Source organism: Pleurodeles waltl, chromosome 4_2 (assembly GCF_031143425.1).
Source record: "Pleurodeles waltl isolate 20211129_DDA chromosome 4_2, aPleWal1.hap1.20221129, whole genome shotgun sequence".
Taxonomy (NCBI): domain Eukaryota; kingdom Metazoa; phylum Chordata; class Amphibia; order Caudata; family Salamandridae; genus Pleurodeles; species Pleurodeles waltl.
The window spans coordinates 816,570,383-816,592,667 of NC_090443.1; the positions used below are offsets into that span (position 1 = coordinate 816,570,383).

The 22,285-nt window shown below is 41.4% G+C and overlaps 1 protein-coding gene across 8 annotated transcripts in view; it reads right to left on the reverse strand.

Moving 5' to 3' along the window:
* Positions 1-22,285, reverse strand: part of DNAJC6 (DnaJ heat shock protein family (Hsp40) member C6) — a 482,733-nt gene that overhangs the window by 84,189 nt on the left and 376,259 nt on the right. For 5 of the 8 annotated variants that reach the window (XM_069232500.1, XM_069232498.1, XM_069232499.1 and 2 more), the window contains 2 exons: positions 4,890-5,024; positions 3,357-3,620 (listed from right to left, as the gene is read on the reverse strand). In XM_069232500.1, coding sequence (XP_069088601.1) covers positions 3,357-3,620; positions 4,890-5,024 — 399 coding nt within the window. The remainder of the gene's footprint in view (positions 1-3,356; positions 3,621-4,889; positions 5,025-22,285) is intronic. The other 3 variants (XM_069232501.1, XM_069232497.1, XM_069232496.1) reach the window with 1 other exon arrangement.

A 22,285-nucleotide genomic window follows, 5' to 3' on the forward strand; every position in this document is an offset into this window, starting at 1 on the left:
ATAGGCATCCTGAACTCACCTATTTGAAGGAGCTCTAGTATGCGATAATAAATTAAAAGGAGGATCGGTAAAAAAACGTATTTGCCAAGTCTTTAAACAAAATAAAGTTCAAGGCGTTTATTTCACACTGCCCCAGATTGGCCACCTGAAATGCTCCATTATTGAATTAATGGAAGGAGCAGACCCTTTGTCTTTGGTACATGTCCTGGACCTCCTACAGTGCAGCCTGCCACACACAACAGAGGATTTTTCACACCTGCCGCACGTTGAAGAAATGTCTTTGTATTATCCCTTTTGGTCCTGGAAGTGGCCAGGGCGCTCCCAGAGACAGCATGGGCGCATGGAGAGGCAATGCAGCCTGCGAACATAGCGTAGGCCTCACAGTAGTGAAAAACGAATTTCAGGGGTTTTCACTACTAGGACATGTAAGACTTAAATGTACTTGTTCTACTTTTTAATTATACAGCACCCTGCCCTATGACATACCTAAGACCTACTTTAGGGGTGACATATGTGTAAGAAAAGTGGGGTTTAGGGCTTGGCAAAGGGTTTTAAATGCCAAGTTGATGTGGCAGTGGGGCACTAAATTCAGACTGCAATGGCAGGCCTGGGACATGTTTTAAGGTGCTACCTAAGTGGGTAAGTGCTGCAGGTCCACTGGTAGCATTTAATTTACAGGCCTTGGGTATATGGTATACTACTTTACAAGGGATTTACAAGAAAATGAATATATGCCAATAAGGGTGTGAACCAATTAAACTATGTTTTAGGGAGAGAGCAGAAGTACTTTAGCACTGGTTAGCAGTGGTAAAGTGCACAGAGTACTAAGGATAGCAAAATAGGAGGAGGAAGGCAAACAGTATGGCAGTGACTCTGTAGAGATGGCCATTTCCAAAAGGCACTCAATAATAATATTTCTAAAACCCATGAATAATACAAAATTCCTTTCCTAATGTTAGGATAGCATATGTTTTCTAGCCAAACTCTAACATGAGCTTGACAAACAAAATCATTTTAAATCTCATAAGTCATAAGACCTTCACTAAAGAGTGCTAAATTATCTGCTCGAATAAAGGATAAGTGAAATATTGTAATAACTAACATACGATCACCATATAGAGCCCTGTATAATATTCCGACCAAGTGTGCTCAGGTCCATGATTTAAAAAGGCTAAGCATAGTTACATCAGGGAACGACAAAAAAGAAATGCACTATATTACTCTTAGGTGCAGAGAGAGAAATCTTCATGAAAGAAAATGGCATGGCGAGCTAAATTTAACACCCCTTTCTGCCTGAGCAAATAGGAAGAACATGTGCCACCCCAAATTCACAAACACAGGGAGTCATTTTGAGTTTTGCGGATGGAAATGAGAACAAGGTCGTAATTCCCCTGCTTGTGGATTAGGATCTACGCCACCGCCAGACTGCCAGGATCCAAGATCATGGTGGATCTGGCGGTTCCCTGCCTGTCAGACCGCTCTGGTTGTTATGTGGCGGTCATAAGACCGCCACACCCGTAATCGGGCTCACAGTGTTGTTAAATTGACTTGCAACCAAAAGCAAGATAGCTTTACAAGATTATTCCCAATTTGTTCATGACTACAACTTTACAGAGCATCATAAACTGACTTCCATATGGCTGGGTCCAAACAGGTGGCAGGGAGCGCAAAAAAATATATATATTGGGATTTGGCATTGAGCAAAACTGCCAGTGGCTAAGAATAATTTGAGCATTCCATCCGTCACTTTGTTTTGATGTCCCAAGCAATTGTACAGGGGCTAATTCTTCATGGTCTTTGTACTCGTTAAACAGTCTCTTCTTCCATTCCTTGTGTATTGTTTTAGCTTCCAAGTTCTGTCTACTCAAGCCAGAAGTTTTCCCTCTCCAGTCTCAGTCTTTCATGTTCCTGATGTTTTTTTTTGTGTAAAGTTTGATTTAACATATTGTGATGGAACAAAGGCAGACAGGCAAAATATGTTTAATATAAACAAAACAAATATATTCTCATAGAATATCTGATCAATGTCGTGCTTCTATCACATTATTTTTCCAAATACAAAGATCATCTGCACTGGGATAGATACAGTTTCAGTTGAGGTTCCGAGTCTTTGCAGCCAGGAAACCAAAATCTCAAGCTGTTTCAATCAAATGATGTCCTTTTGTATTAGTTAAATGAAAAAGAAGTGGGGTAAAATTGCAGAAACAAGAAAATGTAGGGCCTGGTTTAGAGTTTGGCAGAGGAGTTACCCCATCACAACGATGACGGATATCCCGTCCACTGAAATATAAATCCCATTATATCCTATGGGATTTATATTTTGGCAGATGGGATATCTGTCACCATTGTGATGGAGTAACCCATCCGCCATACTCTTATTAGGCCTGTAATCTTTAGCCCTCAGATAGTGTGGTCATTCTGGCATATCTGCAGTAATCTGTCCAAACGTATTTAAAAACACATGCCATGCTAGCAAGATGGCTTAGGCCCTCATTACAACCTCAGTGGTTTTCCCAGAAGACCGAGGCTGCAGGCGCCAGAATACCGCCATTGCTGGCGGTATGTCTGGCTCCCTATTTCGACTTTTCCGCTGGGCCAGCGGATGGTAACAGTGTTACCGTCCGCTGGCCCATCGGAAAAGTCACATCAACATTGCTGCCGGCTCGTAATAGAGCCAGCGGCAATGCTGATGTGGAGTGGGTGCAGTAGCACCCATCGCTCATTTCACTGCCTGAAATTCGGGCAGTGAAATGCGCGATGGGGCTATGCCTGGGGGCCCCTGCACTGCCCATGCCAGGTGCATGGGCAGTGCAGGGGCCCCCAGGGGCACTCCGAGTCCACTTACCGCCAACCTTTCCAATGCAATGTCTACCGCCATGGACAGGCTGGCGGTAAGGGAAGTCAAAATCCCCAGGGCAGCGCTGCAAGCAAATTAATATATGCCAATGAGGGTGTGATTACGACCGCTGGGACCGCCATGGCGGTATACAGCCGGTCCCGGTGGTGTTACCGCAGTGGTACCGCACTGTCAACATGTGGTGTCCAGTACCGCCAGCCTGTTGGCGGTACGAACGCCACTATAGCCCTGGCAGTCACCGACCGCCAGGGTTATAATGAGGGCCTTAGTGCGTTACATTTGTCTTGCTGGCATGTGCTGAAGAGCAATCACCAATATTCTTCTTCCTAGCCTCATTATTGATATTATTATTATTATTAGTAGTAGTAGTAGTACACAATATTGGACTCAAAATTGATCTCTCTTACACAAACATACACAATTTTGTAATACTATATTATGTACGTAAAACAGTGAATTCAGGGACAAAACTCCCACTTTTATACAATTATTGCCTTACCAAGATTAGTTGTGCTTTTACGATGATCATTCTGCCCACTGGGCATGGCAGTAAAACTAACATTGTAGTTTGGTCTGTTCTGTGGAGAAGAATGGGGTGCATTTTGCTGGGGCTTTGGTTGGGATTGTGGCCAACCAAAACCAGTACTTGGCTGCCAACCTCCACCTCCTGGCTGAGGTGATGGCCTTTGGGGAGAGCTCAGAGGCGGGAATCCTCCACCCATTCCAGTTGGCGTGGTGGGACGGCTGCTAAATGACGAACCACCTGTTGAAGATACAGAAAAAAAGGTATGCCTCAATCTAAAAGCTATAAAACCACATCATTTTGAATTGTAAAAAAAAACCTCTACCATTTATTTTCAGTCAAACTGGCTTCCTGCCATAGTCCACACTGTATGATGTTAATACTTTTTTACACGTTTAATGCAACATTTTCATTAGGCTGCTTCTGGGCCTTTAACTCTATTCAATTAACTGTCAGAATATTTTTCTAGCAAACTGCATTACATTTTCTACCTCTTTGAGCAATCAAAATTATTAATGTGTATATGTTAGAGTTATTACAAGTATTTATTATACCAACGAAAAACAATGCCTTCCAACAAAACATCATTCAATACCTGGGTGAAATGTAAATTACGCTGGCATAAATTGCATAATTTGGGGAATTTCACATTATGATTATTAACCAAAATTCCTGAAAGTCGCAAAATTACATGGCGTTTCTGGTAAAAATTTAGCGTAATCACACAATTTGTGCCAAAAATGTCTTGCAAATGCACAAAAACAAAAGAACTGTAGGTTTAAATGCATTCCTGTGCAAAAAAATTATGCAAGGACGCATTTCCACAGAAATAGATCTCAAAATGGTGGATATGCTTTCCACGTAATTAGGGGTAATTGTGAATAAGTTTGCTGCGATTTTGCATATTCATGCAAAAGCTAATAACAACACAGATCCAAAAAATTAATTACACTATATCCATAGTGATGCGATAGATAACTTCAATGTTGAGGTTAAATGTAACATTATTAGTCATATCATCGATGCCATTTGAGGTGTAATTTGTCTCATCGTTGGTGAGTCCATAAGAATTGTATTGGGACTGCAAGTTATGGTGTGCTCGACTACCATAACTGATCAATGTCAGTGTGTTTTTGTGTATATATTAAATTAATTGACTTTGTTGAGACTGAGTTATGACTTCTTCTGCTCATAAGACTTTGAAGTGCATAAAGAAAATATCCGAAATTCCCATTCAAATTATAAATATACCTGCATATTAACGCCATTCACCCAGATTCTGCCTTTCAAGTGCTTCTCATGACTTATCTGGCTCAAATACAAGATTTTAGCTTCTTTGGACATTTTATGCTTGATATCTGGCACCGCAAGTTTTCTTAAATATCTCCCCTTAATTATATCCAGCTCCATCAAATTAAAAAATCACGATGCTCACACACAATTTCTCATTCATGCCGCTCACTTCTCAATATCCCAGATGTTAATGTGACAATTTATTTTTAATATAACCTGTTAGGTTTGTACCAAGTGTCCCCAGATCAGCAAAAGGATCCAAATGTTGTGGTTTAGATTGGTGAGTTGGAGTGTTATGTACAGACCCAGTGGGACTAGTAGCAGCCGATCTGCTTCGTCCACCTAGACCGCCTGTAAAGAAAAAGGGCATTTATATAACCATGTAATCACTGGCACATTCTTTATCATACTATCAATAAAGGTGCTAGTCTGTGGTAAATACAGTTTGTACAACATTTGGCAAATGAAACATGAAAAAGCAAACGTTTAAGAGACAACTTAATTGAGTAAGCGTAGTTGTTTCATTATTGCACCATTCTAGAGGACTTTACACAGTGAACAAGTGACATAGTGACCATATGTTGAAATGCTAGTGCAGTTCTAAATGCATATGACTTACAAAATAGGGATAGCTGGATTGTATCCCATAAATGGTGTCTAATGTGTGTGGTACAATGCAATATCACATACATTTATAAATTCATGCATGTAGTTGGGATGAGGCTCTCAAATGAAGCACTAGCTCCTGTTAGGACATAAGGTGTTCAATGTCATGCTCCCCAGATGTACTCTTCCAGACCTGGTAAAGAAGCAGGGACTTGGCACCCTTGGTACTATGCTCTGAACCCTGCCTTCCATAAGCAAAGTTTCTAAACTGGTCAAGCCCTGCATCATTTCATGTTCTAGCCATAAACCTACCTCTATGCACCTTCCATGGTCCTGTCCAATGAACCCCTGCCCCCATGCGTGGCCCGTCTTATGAGTGATCACAGGTGATCCTGTGAGAGTGGACATCACCTAACAGAATATTTTCATAGGAAGTCAGGTTGATTTTCTATTATACTTGAAGAAAACATGTGAAACTTAGGCCAAAATTTCTCGACCACAATTCACTCAACTAAGAGAACTAGATGAAAATGTCACCACCCCTGTCCAAGAGGTACGCAAACAATCTAGGGGTGTTTTTTTTTCCAAAACCCTAATTATCTTAGCCTGATATGATGCAGCTTTGCTTGATACGGTATACCTACAGTATGCACTTGCCCACTGTTGCCTTCATAAAATGCAGCCTAGCCTTTTCGAGGATGTGGGAAAACCTAGACTGCTTGAAAGGATGATTGTTGCAATTTCTCTTGAATGGGATCTAGAGTGAAGCTTTTTATTAACCTTCCATCCAGTGATAATAAGAGGAATTTCTTAACAAAGCAGATGACCCCAGCCATGACTTTAGTAAAGATTCTGGGAGCCAAGGTAAACCCAAGTTGAAAGTGTTTGCCTCCTATAAAATCTCAGTTGACTGCCTTCTCATTTGATAGTTGATACATGGAAGCACAATTTCAGACATTGATTGATACTATACAGTCCAGTAACTAAATGGTTTGTAGAATCAGCTGCAGTGTTAATATCACAAGCTTCTCTTTAAAAATGTGTTTATGAAAGGTAAATTCACAATTGGGTGTAAACCTCCTCCCTTCCTTTGTCTTCGAAACTATCTGAAGTGAAATTATTTTCTCTCCCTCTCTCTCTCTGTCTCTATCATGGGCACTCTCTGTTTTGACTTTTGCTAGTCGAGATTGACATGGTTTGTGTTTTGCAGCACAAGAAGAGTGAAACCATGCCTACTCTGGGGGAATTTGCAAATGGGACCTCAAACTTCTCCAGTTTTTTTCTCTTTTAATGGGAGTATCACTTTGGTATGTGGTGTTTTTATGTCCATTTTCATACAGCTTCAGAATGATGTATCAGAGTTCAAAGAAGTTCTCTATCCCTCTTTCAGAGCAGCCCCCCACTCACCATTTGCCTTGAGATGTATCACAATGAGGTGTAAGACAACCTTTATTAGCACCACAAGGAATATTAATTGGGGAGAGGGGAAGGTTCACAGAAATTTGTTGGTGATAGCCTAATGCCCGAGGTTTCAGTGGAGTTGCTCAAGAGGACACATTTTTATCATAAATGTAAAATAAATGGGTCACATCTTTGGGAACCTTGATGATCCATCACTATCATGTCCTGCAGTTCAGTCAGTCACTGTGTGTCTTCATGGCTATAGAGACAGTGCTCATCCAATCTAGGGCGTGGTCAAAGGGTTCATATGTGGAGTGACTCTACAGAATTGTAGGAAAAGGAATAAACTAAGGACTCATGAACCTATGAAACATTTTATAAGAAACCTTACATCTATTCTAATACTACCAGTTCAGGGTGATAAAGTAGGACACTCGCTCTGGAAATATGGTGCTAGACAGTGGGAGAAGAGACAGGAGAATGAGAAAGAGATTTGTATATTTATTTACACTATGTCATTCATTATGGGGTTCAGGACAGAGCATATGGAAATCCTGAAAATGTTAGGATGTATTCTGTACAACTCAAGCAATAGTCTGAGTATTTCCCTTTTATCCATAGAGTGCCTATGTGAGCCTTCGAATTTTAAATATTATGTTTTTTACCAGAGCATATTATAGTGACAACAATCTAAACAATTAAAAAAGGAAGGGATATAATTCAATGAGTGATGGATAATCAAGTTCTGTCTATGATGTATTTAATGGGAGCAATACAAGATGTAAGCTGAAGAATAGTATATTGAAGCATTTACTTGATGTGATCAATTTACACTTGATCATTCCAGCACACAGCATGTCACTATATGTCATGGGCTCCCCTTGCAAAGGCTATAGTACATAAATGTATTGAAAATCCTGAGCTTAGAAGAGGGGAAGGACATAAATACCCCAGTAGAACAGGCATGACAGAGACATAGATGGTGTTAGCCTAGAAGGAAGGAGAAACCATGGAGAACCTCACAGTGGTCAAGAAGGCAGGTAAGAGTAAGAAAAACAACCTAGCAATTCCTCAGCCAACACAAAAGCAAAGAAGTCAAGGGGAAGTGAACTGGCAGAGAGTGCCAGCAGCAGATAAGCATTAGCATCATCAGTAGTTTTGCCTTTGGCAAACATGCAATGTTTTATTGTGGAGGTGTATTTGATTGGTGAATATATGCAATACACAAAAAACTTTCCAAAAATATAAACGCATGCAAAATGTGACCCAGTAGCATTAGCACTGAAGCGTTCTCCTTCACAGGTGACTGTCCATGTCTGATCAAGCAAAATGCCAGCACTCACAGTGCAAGACAGGCAGTGGATGAAGTGGGCCACTTCTCTGTACCGTATACTGTGGTGGGAGGGAGACCAATGTGACTGATGACGACCAATGCATAAACAGGGTTGACAAAAGCCCTTGTATGAAAATTGGGATTCTGGTTGACAGAGGTATGAGCCCTGACCAAGCAAGAACCACAATCCTAGTCAGGGTAAGTCAGATACACACCATATATTGACTGGTGCTCATCCTCTGGTAGTTTGGCACAGAGCAGTCAGGCTTAACGTAAAGAGTCAATGTGTAAAGTATTTGTGCACCAGTTGGGACAGTAACACAGTGAGAAGATGACAAAAAGACTCCATACCAAGGTAGAGTAATGGATTAGATTTTTATTAGTGAAACAAGACCCAAACAAAAGAAATCTAATAAGTAGTAGAGAAATTAATTTTCAAAGAACATCTGCAAATATAGTGCTTAGAAGCTTAAAGCATGAACCGGGGCCATCTGGTCACACTAGGCTAGTTCAAATCTGAAAAGTCAGGTCGACTGCAATGGAGTGTGGGTCGAATACAGGGACCAACCATGTCTCACTGAAAAAGTACTGCTGGGATGGAAGATGCGCCAATGTCAAAGTCCTGATGTGAGTAGCAGAGGAGGCAATGAGCAGGTAATGCGTCTGTTCCAATCTGCGCAGTAGGGGATGCATCTTCAGTGAACCCTTGACACTGAAGATGATTGGTCGTTGTCAAGCCACTCAGTGGGTGAAGTGAAGGTGATGCATCGGGCTGAGGGCGATGCGTTGACGCTGAGCCGTTCAACCTGTGTTGCAATGTCCATGTCCTCAGCTGCAAAAGTGATGCCTCGGTGTCAGGCAGATGATGCACCAGTTCCGACTAACGCAGTGATGACGATGAGTGGAATTTTGTGGAAACAGAATGTACTTCTAAAGGCCCAGGACTGGATTGGCGCCACTTGGCAGGGCATGCCTCATAGTTGGCAAAGTCCAGAAGCAATAGCAGGGTTAAGTGAAGCCTTTGAGGTCCCTGAGACATCAGAACAGGAGGCAAGCCAGCAAGCTATTTGAGTCACTATGGTTCTTGGGATGTAGAGATGCAGGTCCAGCCCTCCTCACTCCCAGGTAAAGAAGGCAGCAGGGCAGGCACAGCACAGCCGAGACCAGGGAAGTCCAGCAGTCCTTCTTCCTGACAGAATGTCCTCAGGTCCAAGTGTACTGATTTGGTAGGGTCAGAAGTCCAGTTCTTATACCCATTGGTGCTTTTCAAGTGTGGGAGACTTCAAAGAGAGGCCTTTGAGGTACACAAAGCCCTGCCCTTCTTACCATGGCGGTAGACACATTACAGGGGATTATGCAGCCCATACAAGCATATAGCTTGCATCACTGTCTTAAAGTGACCCAGAGATATAGACATCTTAATCCAATTTCTCACTGATATCCCATATGTAAATTAAACAGAGTAGAGAGATCAAGAATTTAAACGTTTTAGGTAAAATGGTGCTGTGCAATATGTTTATTTATGTATAAGAAATATATAGACTCTAAATAGCTTAGTAAAATAGCTGAAATCAATCATAAACATAAATCATAGAGGCACTTGGGAATGATATTGGGCAAAGAAAGACAGGGCGAAAACAGCAAATTTGAAATGAATTGAATAAACTTATTTGGCCTTTGATCCCCTACTTGCTGCCACAGACACTACAAACATAGGTAATACTGAGGAGCTGTTATTCCTCTCATGGGATGTGGGTAGACTCAGATGGCCGCTCTAGAGTATATAATAAAATGAGAAACCATCACAATCCATGAAAGCTGCATTTCTAATAACGTTGAGACATAAAACTTTGTGTACTTGAAGGCAGCAAGTAAAGGTCCTAGAGATGGGCAAAAAGTGGGCTTAGAAGGATGCCTTCCAGCAGATTGATTAATTTCAGATGTTGAGATGGGGAGAGAGAACTCAAACACATTACTGGTAATGCTGGAAATAGTCCTCCATGGCCCAGATTACATGTTAGCCGTGGTAGATGGAAGCTGAATTGTCCCAGAATTGGGGATACCCATTCAGAAAAGGACACAGTACTATGGTTTGTCCCATTTCTGACACAAACTCAGAACTGCATGGTGCAAATTACAGGATGTAACCAGTGATTTTTGACTGGGTAGTTTCAGTACCCTTGCACTGTACAAATCATAAGAAAGACTTATGTGGAAAAAAGGAAGAATGGAAAAACACTATGGAGAAAGATCCAACTATTTAATGTTCCTTGGGTCAACAAACAAGCATGATCACTCAGAACTGGAAGGAATTACTAGAGAACATTCACTATGGCAGTAGTTAAAAGCCTGTGGTCTGGGTACCCCTGGAGGTTCACAAAGCCTAATTAGGTCGTCTGCGACTGCTTTGAGAATTAAATAATAATATCAGAATAATGAAGAAGCAAAATGTAAAACTGGAAATTTTTAAATGTTCTGTAAATGTGAAGGAATTTGAAATTGGAGACTAAGAATTAAGGGCCTGATTTAGATGTTGGTGGTAACCAGTGTGCCACCACTTTTTCAATGGAAACCATATCCGCAGGCTCAGCAGTCAACCTGCCCCATTTAGATGTTGGCGGTCTAATAAACGATAACCTGCCAGAGTGCTTCCAACTCTGCCAAAGATTCCCATCCTTTGCCACGGCACCATAGGAAAGAGTGGCTAGTGGCAGGACTCCAGCCACTCTTACCGCCATGCAGATTTGGATGTGCCTTACTGACAAGCAAATGTGGCGGTCCAACCTCCTATTCTGGCTTGACGGATTGGGAGGAAGGGGTGAATATCCAACTTTTTTTCCTAATTCTTCCTCTGTTTCCGTCAGGACACGACTAGACAACACCCTCTGTTGCTGCTGCCACTGAACCACAGAGAATACACACCCCATCGCGGGACACGAATGTAGAGAACCTGCATTGACTGTGTACGTTAGGGGGGGGTCACTGCACATGAGCTCAAGACAACAGCAAACATATACATGTCACAGTGATGTTTTTAGATTACTGTGACACGCATATGTCGGGGGCACGAGTGGGTCAGACACGGATGGGGACACACTGGCACACAACACATATCGCACACATACAAATATAACTTTGGTGTCTGTATTCTTTGGCAAATGAATGCTGTTACAACTATGACAGTACAATAACACCTATCAACTGTGTACATGTGTTCACATTGCAAGGGGATCTGTACCTGTCATGTTGTGCTATGAGTTGTGTTTGAGTCTGTAAGTGCATGTATGTGTGTGATGTGATTGGCTCGTTGAGGTGGAGAGAGCTAGAGCGGGTGCTGTGGTTGTGTCAGTATGTGTGACACTTGCATATGGCATTGATGTTGGTGTGTATGTTGTGTTTTGTGTTATGTTGCTGCATGCAACTTTCAGGTGTGTGTTGTGTGGTGGTCGTTGTCGTGATGTGTGTAGGTGTGAGGTGTGAATTTGTTTGTGTACATTAGTGTGTAGTTCTGTTGGTTGTTGTGGTTGTGTCGGTTGTGGGTTCAGTGTCAATAATGTGTGTGTGTTGTGTCATGGATGTATGGCAATGTGTGTTTGCAGCAGTACGTGTTGTGATGTGATGGAATGGCAATGGATCATAGTGTGTATGTGGTGTGTTTTGTCGTGTATAAGGCAGGGGCACACATACGGCAAAGGAACAGTGTATGTGTGTGGGGGGGGGGGGTCATTTGTGTAGATCCTTCAAGATTTTCCTATGGAAAGTTACAACTAAAATAAAAACATATTGAAATTGAGGTGAAAAAAAGAGCCATTTCTGTCCATGTTTTCTTCTATACCTTTTTCCAGCTATGGCAGATTTTTTAAAGCAATATACCGTTACATCTGTTGGACTCTTCTGGTTGTGGGAATCTAAGGGTTTGTAGGTTCATCATGAACCCTAGGTACCCAGAGCCAATAAAGTATCTGCACCTTGCAATGGGTTTTCATTGTATACCGGGTATACAGCAATTCATTTGGTGAAATATAAAGAGTGGAAAATAGGTATGAAGGAAACCTTTGTAATTCCAAAATGGGCATTAGATAAGGTATTGAGAAGCAGTGGTGTTTTGCACATCTCTGAATTCCGGGGTCGCCATACTAGCATGTGAATTACAGGGCATTACTCAAAAGGCTGTCTTTTTTACACACTGTCTTACATTTGGAAGGAAAACATGTAGAGAAAGACAAGGGGCAATAACACGTCTTCTTCTATTCTGTGTTCCCCCAGGTCTCCTAATAAAAATAGTACCTCACTTGTGTAGGTAGGCCTAATTCCCGCAACAGGAAATGCAACATGGACACATCACATTTTTACATTGAAATCTGACGTGTTTTTTGGAAAGTGTATAGCTGTAGATTGTGGCCTCTAGCTCAGCCAGCACCTAGGAAAACCTACCAAACATGTGCATTTTTGAAAACTAGACACCTAGGGGAATCCAGGATGGGGTGACTTGTAGGGCTCTCACCAGGTTCTGTTACCTAGCATCCTCTGCATACCTCAAATGTTGGCGAACAAACACTTTTTCCTTACATTTCGGTGATAGAAAGTTCTGGAAACTGAGAGGAGCCACAAATTTCCTTCCACCCAGGATTCCCCCAAGTTTCCTGATAAAAATGGTACCTCACTTGTGTTGGTAAGCCTAGTGCCAAACATCAAAACGCAACATGGACACATCAAATTTTTACATTGAAAACGTATGTGGTTTTTTTCCAAAGTGCCTAGCTGTGGATTTTGGTTTCTAGCTCAGCCGGCACCTAGAAAAACCTACAAACCTGCACATTTTTTAAACTAGACACCTAGGGGAACCCAGGATGGGGTAACTTGTGGTGCTCTCACCAGGTTCTGTTACCCAGAATCCATTGCAAACATAAAACTGTGGCAAAATAAACACCCTTTCCTCACATATCGGTGATAGAAAGTTCTGGAATCTGAGAGGAGCCACAAATTTCCTTCTAGCCAGCATTTACCCTGATAGAAATGGTACCTCACTTCTGTGGGTAGGCGTAGTGCCCGCAACAGGAAATGCCCCAAAACACAACATGGACACATCATATTTTGCCAAAGTGCCTAACTGTGGATTTTGGCCTCTAGCTCATCCAGCACCTAGGAAAACCTAGCAAACCTTGACATTTCTGAAAATTAGACACGTAGGGGAACCCAGGACGGGGTAACTTGTGGTGCTCTCACCAGGTTCTGTTACTCAGAATCCTAAGCAAACTTAAAGATTTGGCAAAAACACTTTTTCCTCAATTTTGGTGCTGCAAAGTTCTGGAATATGAGGGAAGCCACAAACGTCCTTCTACCCCGCATTTCCCCACATCTCCCAATAAAAATGGTACCTCACTTGTGTGGGTAGTCATAATGCCCGTGACAGGAAATGCCCTATATCAATTCAATTTCAGCTTTATTTCGGTAAGACAATACCATAAGAGCATACCGACACAAATCATACATTTCTGAAAGAAAACAGAAGCAATTTGATAAAAGCAGTAAAACCAAACCCATCATAAGATTAAAAAAAAAAAAAATCCAGGACTCCCCCAAGGTCATACAATACAATTAGATAAAAGAAAAGAATAAGCAATTGATCGATTAAAACATTGTAGAAATACACAGTACACATCACTTTACAAAACACCAAGAATATTATAGAATCACTATAAATACAATCTGTGTGCACAAAACAAATGGGATTGATATCTGACTGTTAATAGGAGTGGCTGTGTACTGGCAAGAAAGTTCACTTGGTCTCTTGAACTATAAGTACGCACAAATAATGATCATTGTAAAAATAGAATTTCGTGCTTCTTTTGTAAGACATTTGTCCCTAGCATACCAAAGTGCCTCTAAGAATCTTGGCAATGTGCCTACCACCATCACATGTGGTCTTGTTTTGCTAGTTTTTAAGAGCTGAGTGAGAATCTCTAATGCCCAACGATTTCTTTTTCCCATACATGCCTATATTCGGCTGAAGGCCAAAAAGAGGCAAACAATCAAGTATTACAAAAGACACATTATTCCAACAACAATAAATATTCATTTAGCGACTAAAACCAACTGTCTGGATAAAAGCAAATATTAATCTTAAAAGCTATAAATAAGAATCAATTACAGTATTACATTTTTATAAAGCCCTTAGAATTGCCTCCAGTGCCATCAGGGACTTATTTTGCTTTGGTAGGTGAGGACTATTTAAAATAAAATGAATAAATAACTGAATCCTAGAGCCTTAGGCCCGCCTTGTCTCTGATAAATGAAATTGCTAGTAAAAACCGGCTTAAACCAAAAACAACATATGGTATCGTACTAGATCTCAAGAATCTTGCTGCTTCATTATAGTTCCTGATTCCAACGTTCCTGCAAATCGGTCGAAGCCATTTCCTCCTTGGTTTATCATAGGCATTGCAGTTTAAGAGGACATGGTCCGTCGTTTCAGGAGTCTCCATATTACACAGCCCACAAATCACCTCTTGTCTTCTCCCATTGAAGGGGCCCCATTTAGAAGTAAAAGCCTTAACCTGGAGAGTCCCATATCGAAGCTTCATGAATAAAACTTTTGCTCGTCTAGGTTGGATAGTATCTATCCATTCCTCAGCATACGGTAATGGTTTAATGTCCAGGAAACTTAAAGTAAGTCTGCCTAGATCCTTGCTGTAGAGAGAGCTGTTTAAGGTAAAGTCCCAAAATACTTGTTTTAGTTGAATCTTAGATTGTTTTGTTAGTGTATGTGGTTCTTCCCAGTAAAATTTAAGGCCAAGAGTGTAAAAGCATTGTCTTATATAATGGAGCCACGGGAGGGAAATTGCCTTGTCCAAGTCTATAATCTCAATTAGCGCTTGCCTATAATGGATTAATTCAGGGGTAGACCAGAGTCTCAAGGCTGCCAATTTACCTATTTGTTTCATGTTAATATCATAGGTTAAAGGAATCAGTGGAGTAGATGGAGGGAGACCCAGTACCCCCCTCATAAAATTATTTTCCTGGGTAACCAATGGGGTTAGGTTTGTGAATCCCCAGAGTTCAGCACCATATAGGGCAGCAGCCTGTGCTTTGCACCTATAGATCTCAAATACTGGTGAAACAATACTAGACCTTGAACATTTATAATTTTTGCTAATTGCCATGGAGCTATGCGCTAAGGAAATAGCAGCTTTGTTAACATGCGGTGCCCATGACAATTTAGCATCAAGGAGTATCCCTAGATAATTGAAATTTGTTACTCGTTCCAATGCCTGCCCTCTAATCCGAATGTTTCTCTTAAGTGCTTTATGAGGGTTAACAGTCAGGTATTTGGTCTTGTTTGTATTGATTTCTAATCCCTTCAGGCTGCAGTACTCGCTAAATTTATCTAATAGAGTTTGCAAGCCCATGGGAGTTTGAGATAATAGGATGGTATCATCTGCAAAGAGGAGGGCGGGGCCCTATATCACTACGTGGACACATCAAAATGATCAAATACAAAACTACCTGTTTTTGCAGTGGGGCACCTGGGTTTTTGGTCCTGGGCTCAGCAGCCATCTAGGGAAACCTACCAAATCCAGACTTTTCTGAAAACTAGACACCAGAGGGAGTCCAGGGAGGTGTGACTTGCATGGATACCCCAGTGTTTTCTTACCCAGAATCCTCAGCAAACCTCAAATTTAACTAAATAAATCACATTTTCCCCACATTTCTGTGTGGGATCACGCACCAGCACAAATTTCTTACTACTGAACGTTCCCCTCAGTCTCCCGATAAAAATGATACCTCACTTGTGTAGGTGGGCCAAGTGCCTCTGACGGTGAAGAGCCAAAAACTTGTTGAAATTGAGGGGGAACCAAAGCGGGTCCAAAAGGGCAGTTTGAAAAAAAACATTTTAGGCTGACAACTGGGGCAGAATTGTTATTGGTTTAGATGCGAAATTGCTGGGTGGTAGGAATTTTGTGGATTCCGGCAGATTCCGGAAGGTTCCATCACAAAAATGTAGGAAAAATGTGTGATTTCATGTAAAGTTGGAGGTTTGCAAGGCATTGTGGGTAAGAAAATGGTGTGTGGTGCCTGTGAAGGTCACCACTCTGGAATCACCCAGATGTTTAGTTTTCAGATGTGTCTAGCTCTCATAGATTTTTCTACATGGCAGCATCCCACATTTCAAAAAGTGCAGCACTCACCATTCTAAGTGGGACGATTTTGAGAGTTAGACAAGCTCTCATGGTCCAAATGTAAAACCAAAACTCTAAATAATCAAATGTCCTCTTGCTTGCCATTGGGATAAGATCTTTTAGTGTGCGGGGGGAGAGCTGAAAGACTGTTAACCCCTTCAGTTGGGGTGGGGCATAACCATGCCCATACTGGTTGGTAGCCACCACCACACTATTTTCTTTTTTTTTTTATTCCCTGGCATCTAGTATGCTTTCTACCCCCCACTTCGGGGAGTAGATTGGGGGTAATTGCCCCATCTGCCCACTGGTGGGCAGAACAACCTTGTCCCCATTTATTTGGGGCGGGGGTCTTTTTTAAAAAAAATATCTTCCCTGGTGTCTGGTGGGCTTTCTGCCCCCCTAGGGGGCAGATGGGACTTACAAAAATAGGCCAATCTGCCCCCAAGGGGGGCAGAAATGGCCAACAGTAATGTGCCACCATGGGGAGCAACCCTTGTCCAAGGGGCTGCCCCCCAAAACAAAACACACACACCAATCCCTGGTGCCTAAATGGTTTCTGCCCCCCTTGGGGGCAGATGTGACTTACAAAAATAAGCCGATCTGCCCCCAAGGGGGGCAGAAATGGCCAACAGTAATGTGCCTCCATGGGGAGCAACCCTTGCCCAAGGGGCTGCCTCCCAAAACAAAACACACTGCACCAATCCCTGGTTTAATGGGGGCAGATTGGCATGATAGAAATAGGCTGATCACCCCGGGAAGGGGGCAGAAATGGCCTAAAATAAATTTCCCCCAGGGGAGCGACCCTTGCTTAAGGAGTCGCTCCCAATCTGTAAAAAATAAAAAAAATCCCTGGTGTCTAGTGGTTTCTGCCCCCCCCCCCCTTGGGGACAGATAAGCCTAATTAAAATAGGCTGATCTGCCCCAAATGGCCTAAAATAAATGTGCACCCCAGGGGAGCAACCCTTGCCTATGGGGTCACTCCCCATTTGTAAAAATATATATTTTTTAAATCCCTGGTGCCTAGTGTTTTCTGCCCCCCTTTGGGGATAGACCGGACTAATGAAAATAGGTGGATCTGCCACCGGGGGGGCAGAAAAGGCCTAATAAAATAATTCCCTCCAGGGGAAGGACCCTTGTCCAAGGGGTCGCTCCCCTTCATTGTTTATGCATTAAAAAATCAAAATCCCTGGTATCTAGTGGGCATTTCTGCAGCCCTATCGCTTTATCAGGCTGCAGAAATGCTCAGAAAGACATCAAAGGACATAGAAAGGCTGTCCTTTCCTTTGATGCCTCTCTGACGTGCCCCACCCCGATCGAGCAAGCATTCCAGTGCAATGGGGGTGACCTCTGATGAGGTCAGCGCGCGATCGCGCGCTGATTTCATCAGATGTCACTAGACGGGGCTGGGGGTTGGAGCAGGTGCAGGATGAGCTTGTTACGTCCTCGGCACCCGAGCGCCCTGGCCGAGGACATAACCAGCTCATCCCAGGCACCCTAGGGGTTAAATCAAATAATTTATCATTTGTTTGATGAATGCTTATTTCTGTATTTAATGTGTATTGTTTTTCTGTTCAAATCAGCGAATGTGCTTAGGCTGAGGACCCCGGCTTCCAGTAATGACTCATTGGGGGCTCCACATTCCAATGATTTAGTTGGGGTCCCCTGGTTTGAATAATGATTACGTGGGAGTCCATAAAAGACAAAAGGTTAAGCACCTCTGTACTAGGGCATCCAGCAAGTATGGTGCAGGTGATTGGGAATTAATATTTAGTGTGGTCTTCACTAATGTGGGCCTAGGAGATATGGAATCAGCATTAGATGACATTTTGAAGTAACCTGCATTATTAAAGGGGCACTGCAACTAGAGAGAAAAACTACTACTCCTAAGGACTCAAGATAGTAGGCCTCTTTCTTGTATGCACCCCAAGGATCTGGAACAAAATCTCCCTATCCATCAGAACTGGTTCAACATTGCTCCAATTTAGGAAGGAGGTGGAGACTTGCCCCTTTCTTTAAAATATATAAAATCACAATGCATTAACCTACAACAAACTAGCTCCCTCTCCTATTACTCGTTTACTTTATGCTTGTCTTTTACTATGTACAGTAGTCTGCTACATTTTGGCTAAGTTCACACTATAGAAATACCTTGTAAAGACATACCTTCCTAATCTTAGAGCTCTCAGTGGACAAAAGAAGGGGACATTCTCGCAAGAATGACTCATTTTTCAGGAAATGCTTTCTACTAGATTAGTTGCAGCCACTAAAATGAATAGATAATTTTCTGAACCTATCAGTTGAATGTGGATGTTTACATAAACTAGGAAAAATAGATGGAATGTAAGAGAAGGTGGAGCTGGGCCAGTACCAGTTCTGTCAGGTAGCACACTACAAACCCAGCCATGGGAGTGAACATATATTTGCCTGTACAAAGACAAATGACTTCTTCAAGTACAGAAGATTAAAATTAAAAAATTGCTTCTGAAGCGATCATGCATTACAAAAGTAAAAAGAAGGGGCTGAAAGTAATGGGGAGGGGATCAAGAAAATGCAGTCAAGAAAAAGCTAAGATCTAGAGGAAGGTAATACTAAAACGATTACTGCTTAATACTGCTTAATACGAATTCCAGCCTTATTCGACAGACATGCTCCATTTTGTGTTACCATCACATAATTTGAGGCAATAACAAACAACATTGGAGTAGCTATTCTGCAGGCTGATTCTTTATGAGCAATGAACAGGCCTAATGTTCTAAGGACAGAATTTAATGACAAATTATTCTTCCTGGCACAAAGCAAATAGAACAAAAGCGCCTCTTGACCTTGCAGATCCAGGGTCTCAACTTGCATAAAAAGTACTAATATATACAAGTGGTTTGAAAGGGATGACAACAATCGCAAAATGGATGCTTCACGATCACTGCTCGTACCACACACTTCCTGCTCTTAAGTGCAGAGATCGATCTGATTTATGGAAATATATTAGGAATTCCTGTGGCGCATGGTACATCTGTTGGATGTCCCCTTCACCTTCATAATTAAGGACCTTACATTATGCTCTACAAAAAGGGCAGAAACTTGAACCCTCTGGAAAAAAAAACAAATGGCTTGGCCTATGGGTGAATCTGTAGTAGTGACATGGATGGCTACCTGAAGGTCTCACTTTAGCAGGCACTGAGGGTCTCATTATAGCAGTAACAGGCTCTTGATTACAGGATCAGGATGGTATCACTATCACAACTTATATGCCTTGTTGATAGATTCTATGAATATAACATGGTATCCTTCTAGATTTCAGACAGTTGTAATTAGACCTAATTTACAAACAAATAAAGCCCTACCTACTAGGTGTAGTGTATAACTCTGTTGGACACTGTAAGAAGCATCTTCACAAATGTGGCCTTGCAAGATCCTACTGACTGTTCTTCAGAAAAGGTAAATGGGCAATATACTGTTTTTGGATTTCTTCACAGGTGGAGTGGCCTAGCTAAGTGGGTTCAATAAAACATAATGCAGATTTTGAGGAATCAATATAGGAATATAGGGTACAGGCACAAATGGGTGACCAGATCCTTTTAAACATTTTATTAGCAGATCCACAGAAATGATCAGTAAAGCCCATGAGTCCCACAAACCTATATGATCTTTCAATGAAAAACCCATGATACAATTGTTTTAGACCAACAGCTAATCAGCTTGCCAAAGGCATGATCAGCGCTGAATATTCTACCATATAGAAATTGTGTCTAAAGCCAAATTGGATATCATGAAACAATAAATGCCAGCTGAGCGTAGACTGAACCACCTTGTAACTGTCTTTTTGCATGAAAAGAGTGAGGTTATTCCCCAGTAAAATACCAGTGAGTACTACTTAGGTACTACATGAATTTTGCAAGGTTAATGATGAGTGTGGACAAACAGGGGTTTGCTGTTTTGATAGCCACTATAAGCTTTCTCAACCAGCACTCTGGCATTCCTCCACCAATGGGCAGAATGTTAGCCATTTTATAGATTGGGGTAGTTTTGAGCTGTCTATACAAGGTCTGTTGAACGTTACACCAAGCGCTCACAAGTGCACATATATTAGCCCTAGACCTATAGTGGAATATGCCTAGCATCCACTATGCAGGAATATGAAAGATGTGATACACTTGGTCAGAGCTACTTCCACCTTACTGACGGGATGTACCCAGATATAGGCCCTCATCACAAGTGATTTAGAAATACCAAAGCAGTATTTCTGTACCTGGAATTACTGAGATAAAACAGGTATCAATAATTCCAAGAGCCAGGAATACCATGGTATTCTGAGTTTTACCTTTAGCAGCCCATAAGGAATCGTGAATTACCATGGGGATCAGTGTTCTGAAACTGATTCCTATGCTTTGTCCACATTTTCAGCTGACTCTTCAGTGCAATTTGGAAATATCATGACTGCAGTTGTACCACATTAGTTGTAAATTCCAATTTGGCAGGTAACAGGATTTAACTGCTAAATTGTGAATTTCATCCCATTTTGTAATGAAAATGATTTTGATATGTTGCAGTTGAAAGTGTCTATGCTTGGAAGCAAAGCTAAATTGGAATGCTCACTGGAAGAGGAAGAGTCTTGTGCATCAAGATATATTCTAAATAAACTGTTGAAATTTCGAATTACAATGAGGCCCTTACCACACAAGGAGAGTAAGAGATTAAAAATAATTGCATATCACGCAGATAAGATAGTACTACCTGGGTGACTCAACCTCTAAGTGAGGGGGTTTGTAATAAGAATTACTGGACATACCAGGAATTCAGACATCCAATAAAATTACCTCAGGGTAAATTCCAAAGTTATTTATTTATTGGCAGATGCCCAGAGTAAGATTAAAATCAGACAAAACAGATGTGTAACTAGTATTATGACTCAATAATCCTGCTTAGTACTGGCCTGTTTCAGCCCATTGGTTACCCAAAAGAGTCAAGAGCTTTCTCAAGGGCATGTAGGATCCCTTAATTTAGAACTATGTACACATTCGTACAATAGATAAGAAAGTACCTATCTTCTAATAATATGTTGCATTGAAGTGGTGAGCAAGGCACCTAACTGGAAGGAGGTACAAATGCTCTAATGTTCATACATGAAGTGTGTCATGGCTTGCACAATTGTATTAATTTCTTTAATAAACAAATGTTGTGCTTATTTCCTCTCAAAGCTAACCCCCAAAACATATTTAGACCTTGAGTTTGAAATTCATTATTATATTGTCTTACACTATGGTTAAGCAGACACTAATGTAAATAATTGTCTTATTAGCAACACTTCAGGTCAAAACAGATAAGTATGACTGTAGCATTTTGCTTTAAATCTAAACATATTGGGTTTCATAAAGCCATTTGTGTTTAAATGTACAACTTACACCAATGCTGTGCATGCCTACATTTTACTCCAAGGCTGGCAAGGTGACTTTGAAGAAGGAGGATGTCATAGAAGGTTTGTGAACATCCACATTTGTGGGCATTTTACCATCCATTCCTACCCTGTAAATCTCTGGAGATTTCCTCCTGACAAGTTAATCCCATTCCAGTGTAGGACAACCAAAAGGAGTTCCTCTCTGGGGACATGTATTGTCCCCCATGGTGAAAAAAAGAAAAGAAAAAAACGACATTGTGAAAAAATGTAATGGCATTTCCACATACCCATTTGCACATTAATTAATGCAAAGTCACAGATGTAAATTCATTGACATTTGTCATGGGGTACATCTGGGAGCTTGCAACTATTCCTATTTCCCCTGTGTACTTATGGAAACTTTGTGATAGCCAAAATACATAAATTTGCTTTGATGTGAATGTGTATACATGTGGTTGCAGAATTACAACTTCCATTTCTAATTGGGCTCAGAGAGACTAATCCTGGAGACTGACATAGGCAATTAAATCATTCAACAGGTGTGCCCAGACCTGTCATAAACATGTCTGAGAGCACTGCTTAAACATCACACTCTTAAAATAAATGCTTTATTTGGGGAATTAGGTGCAAAGCTGCAGACCTACAAATTTTGGACAATTGTGCATTATACATGCATGCACCTGTGTAATAATGTCGTAAG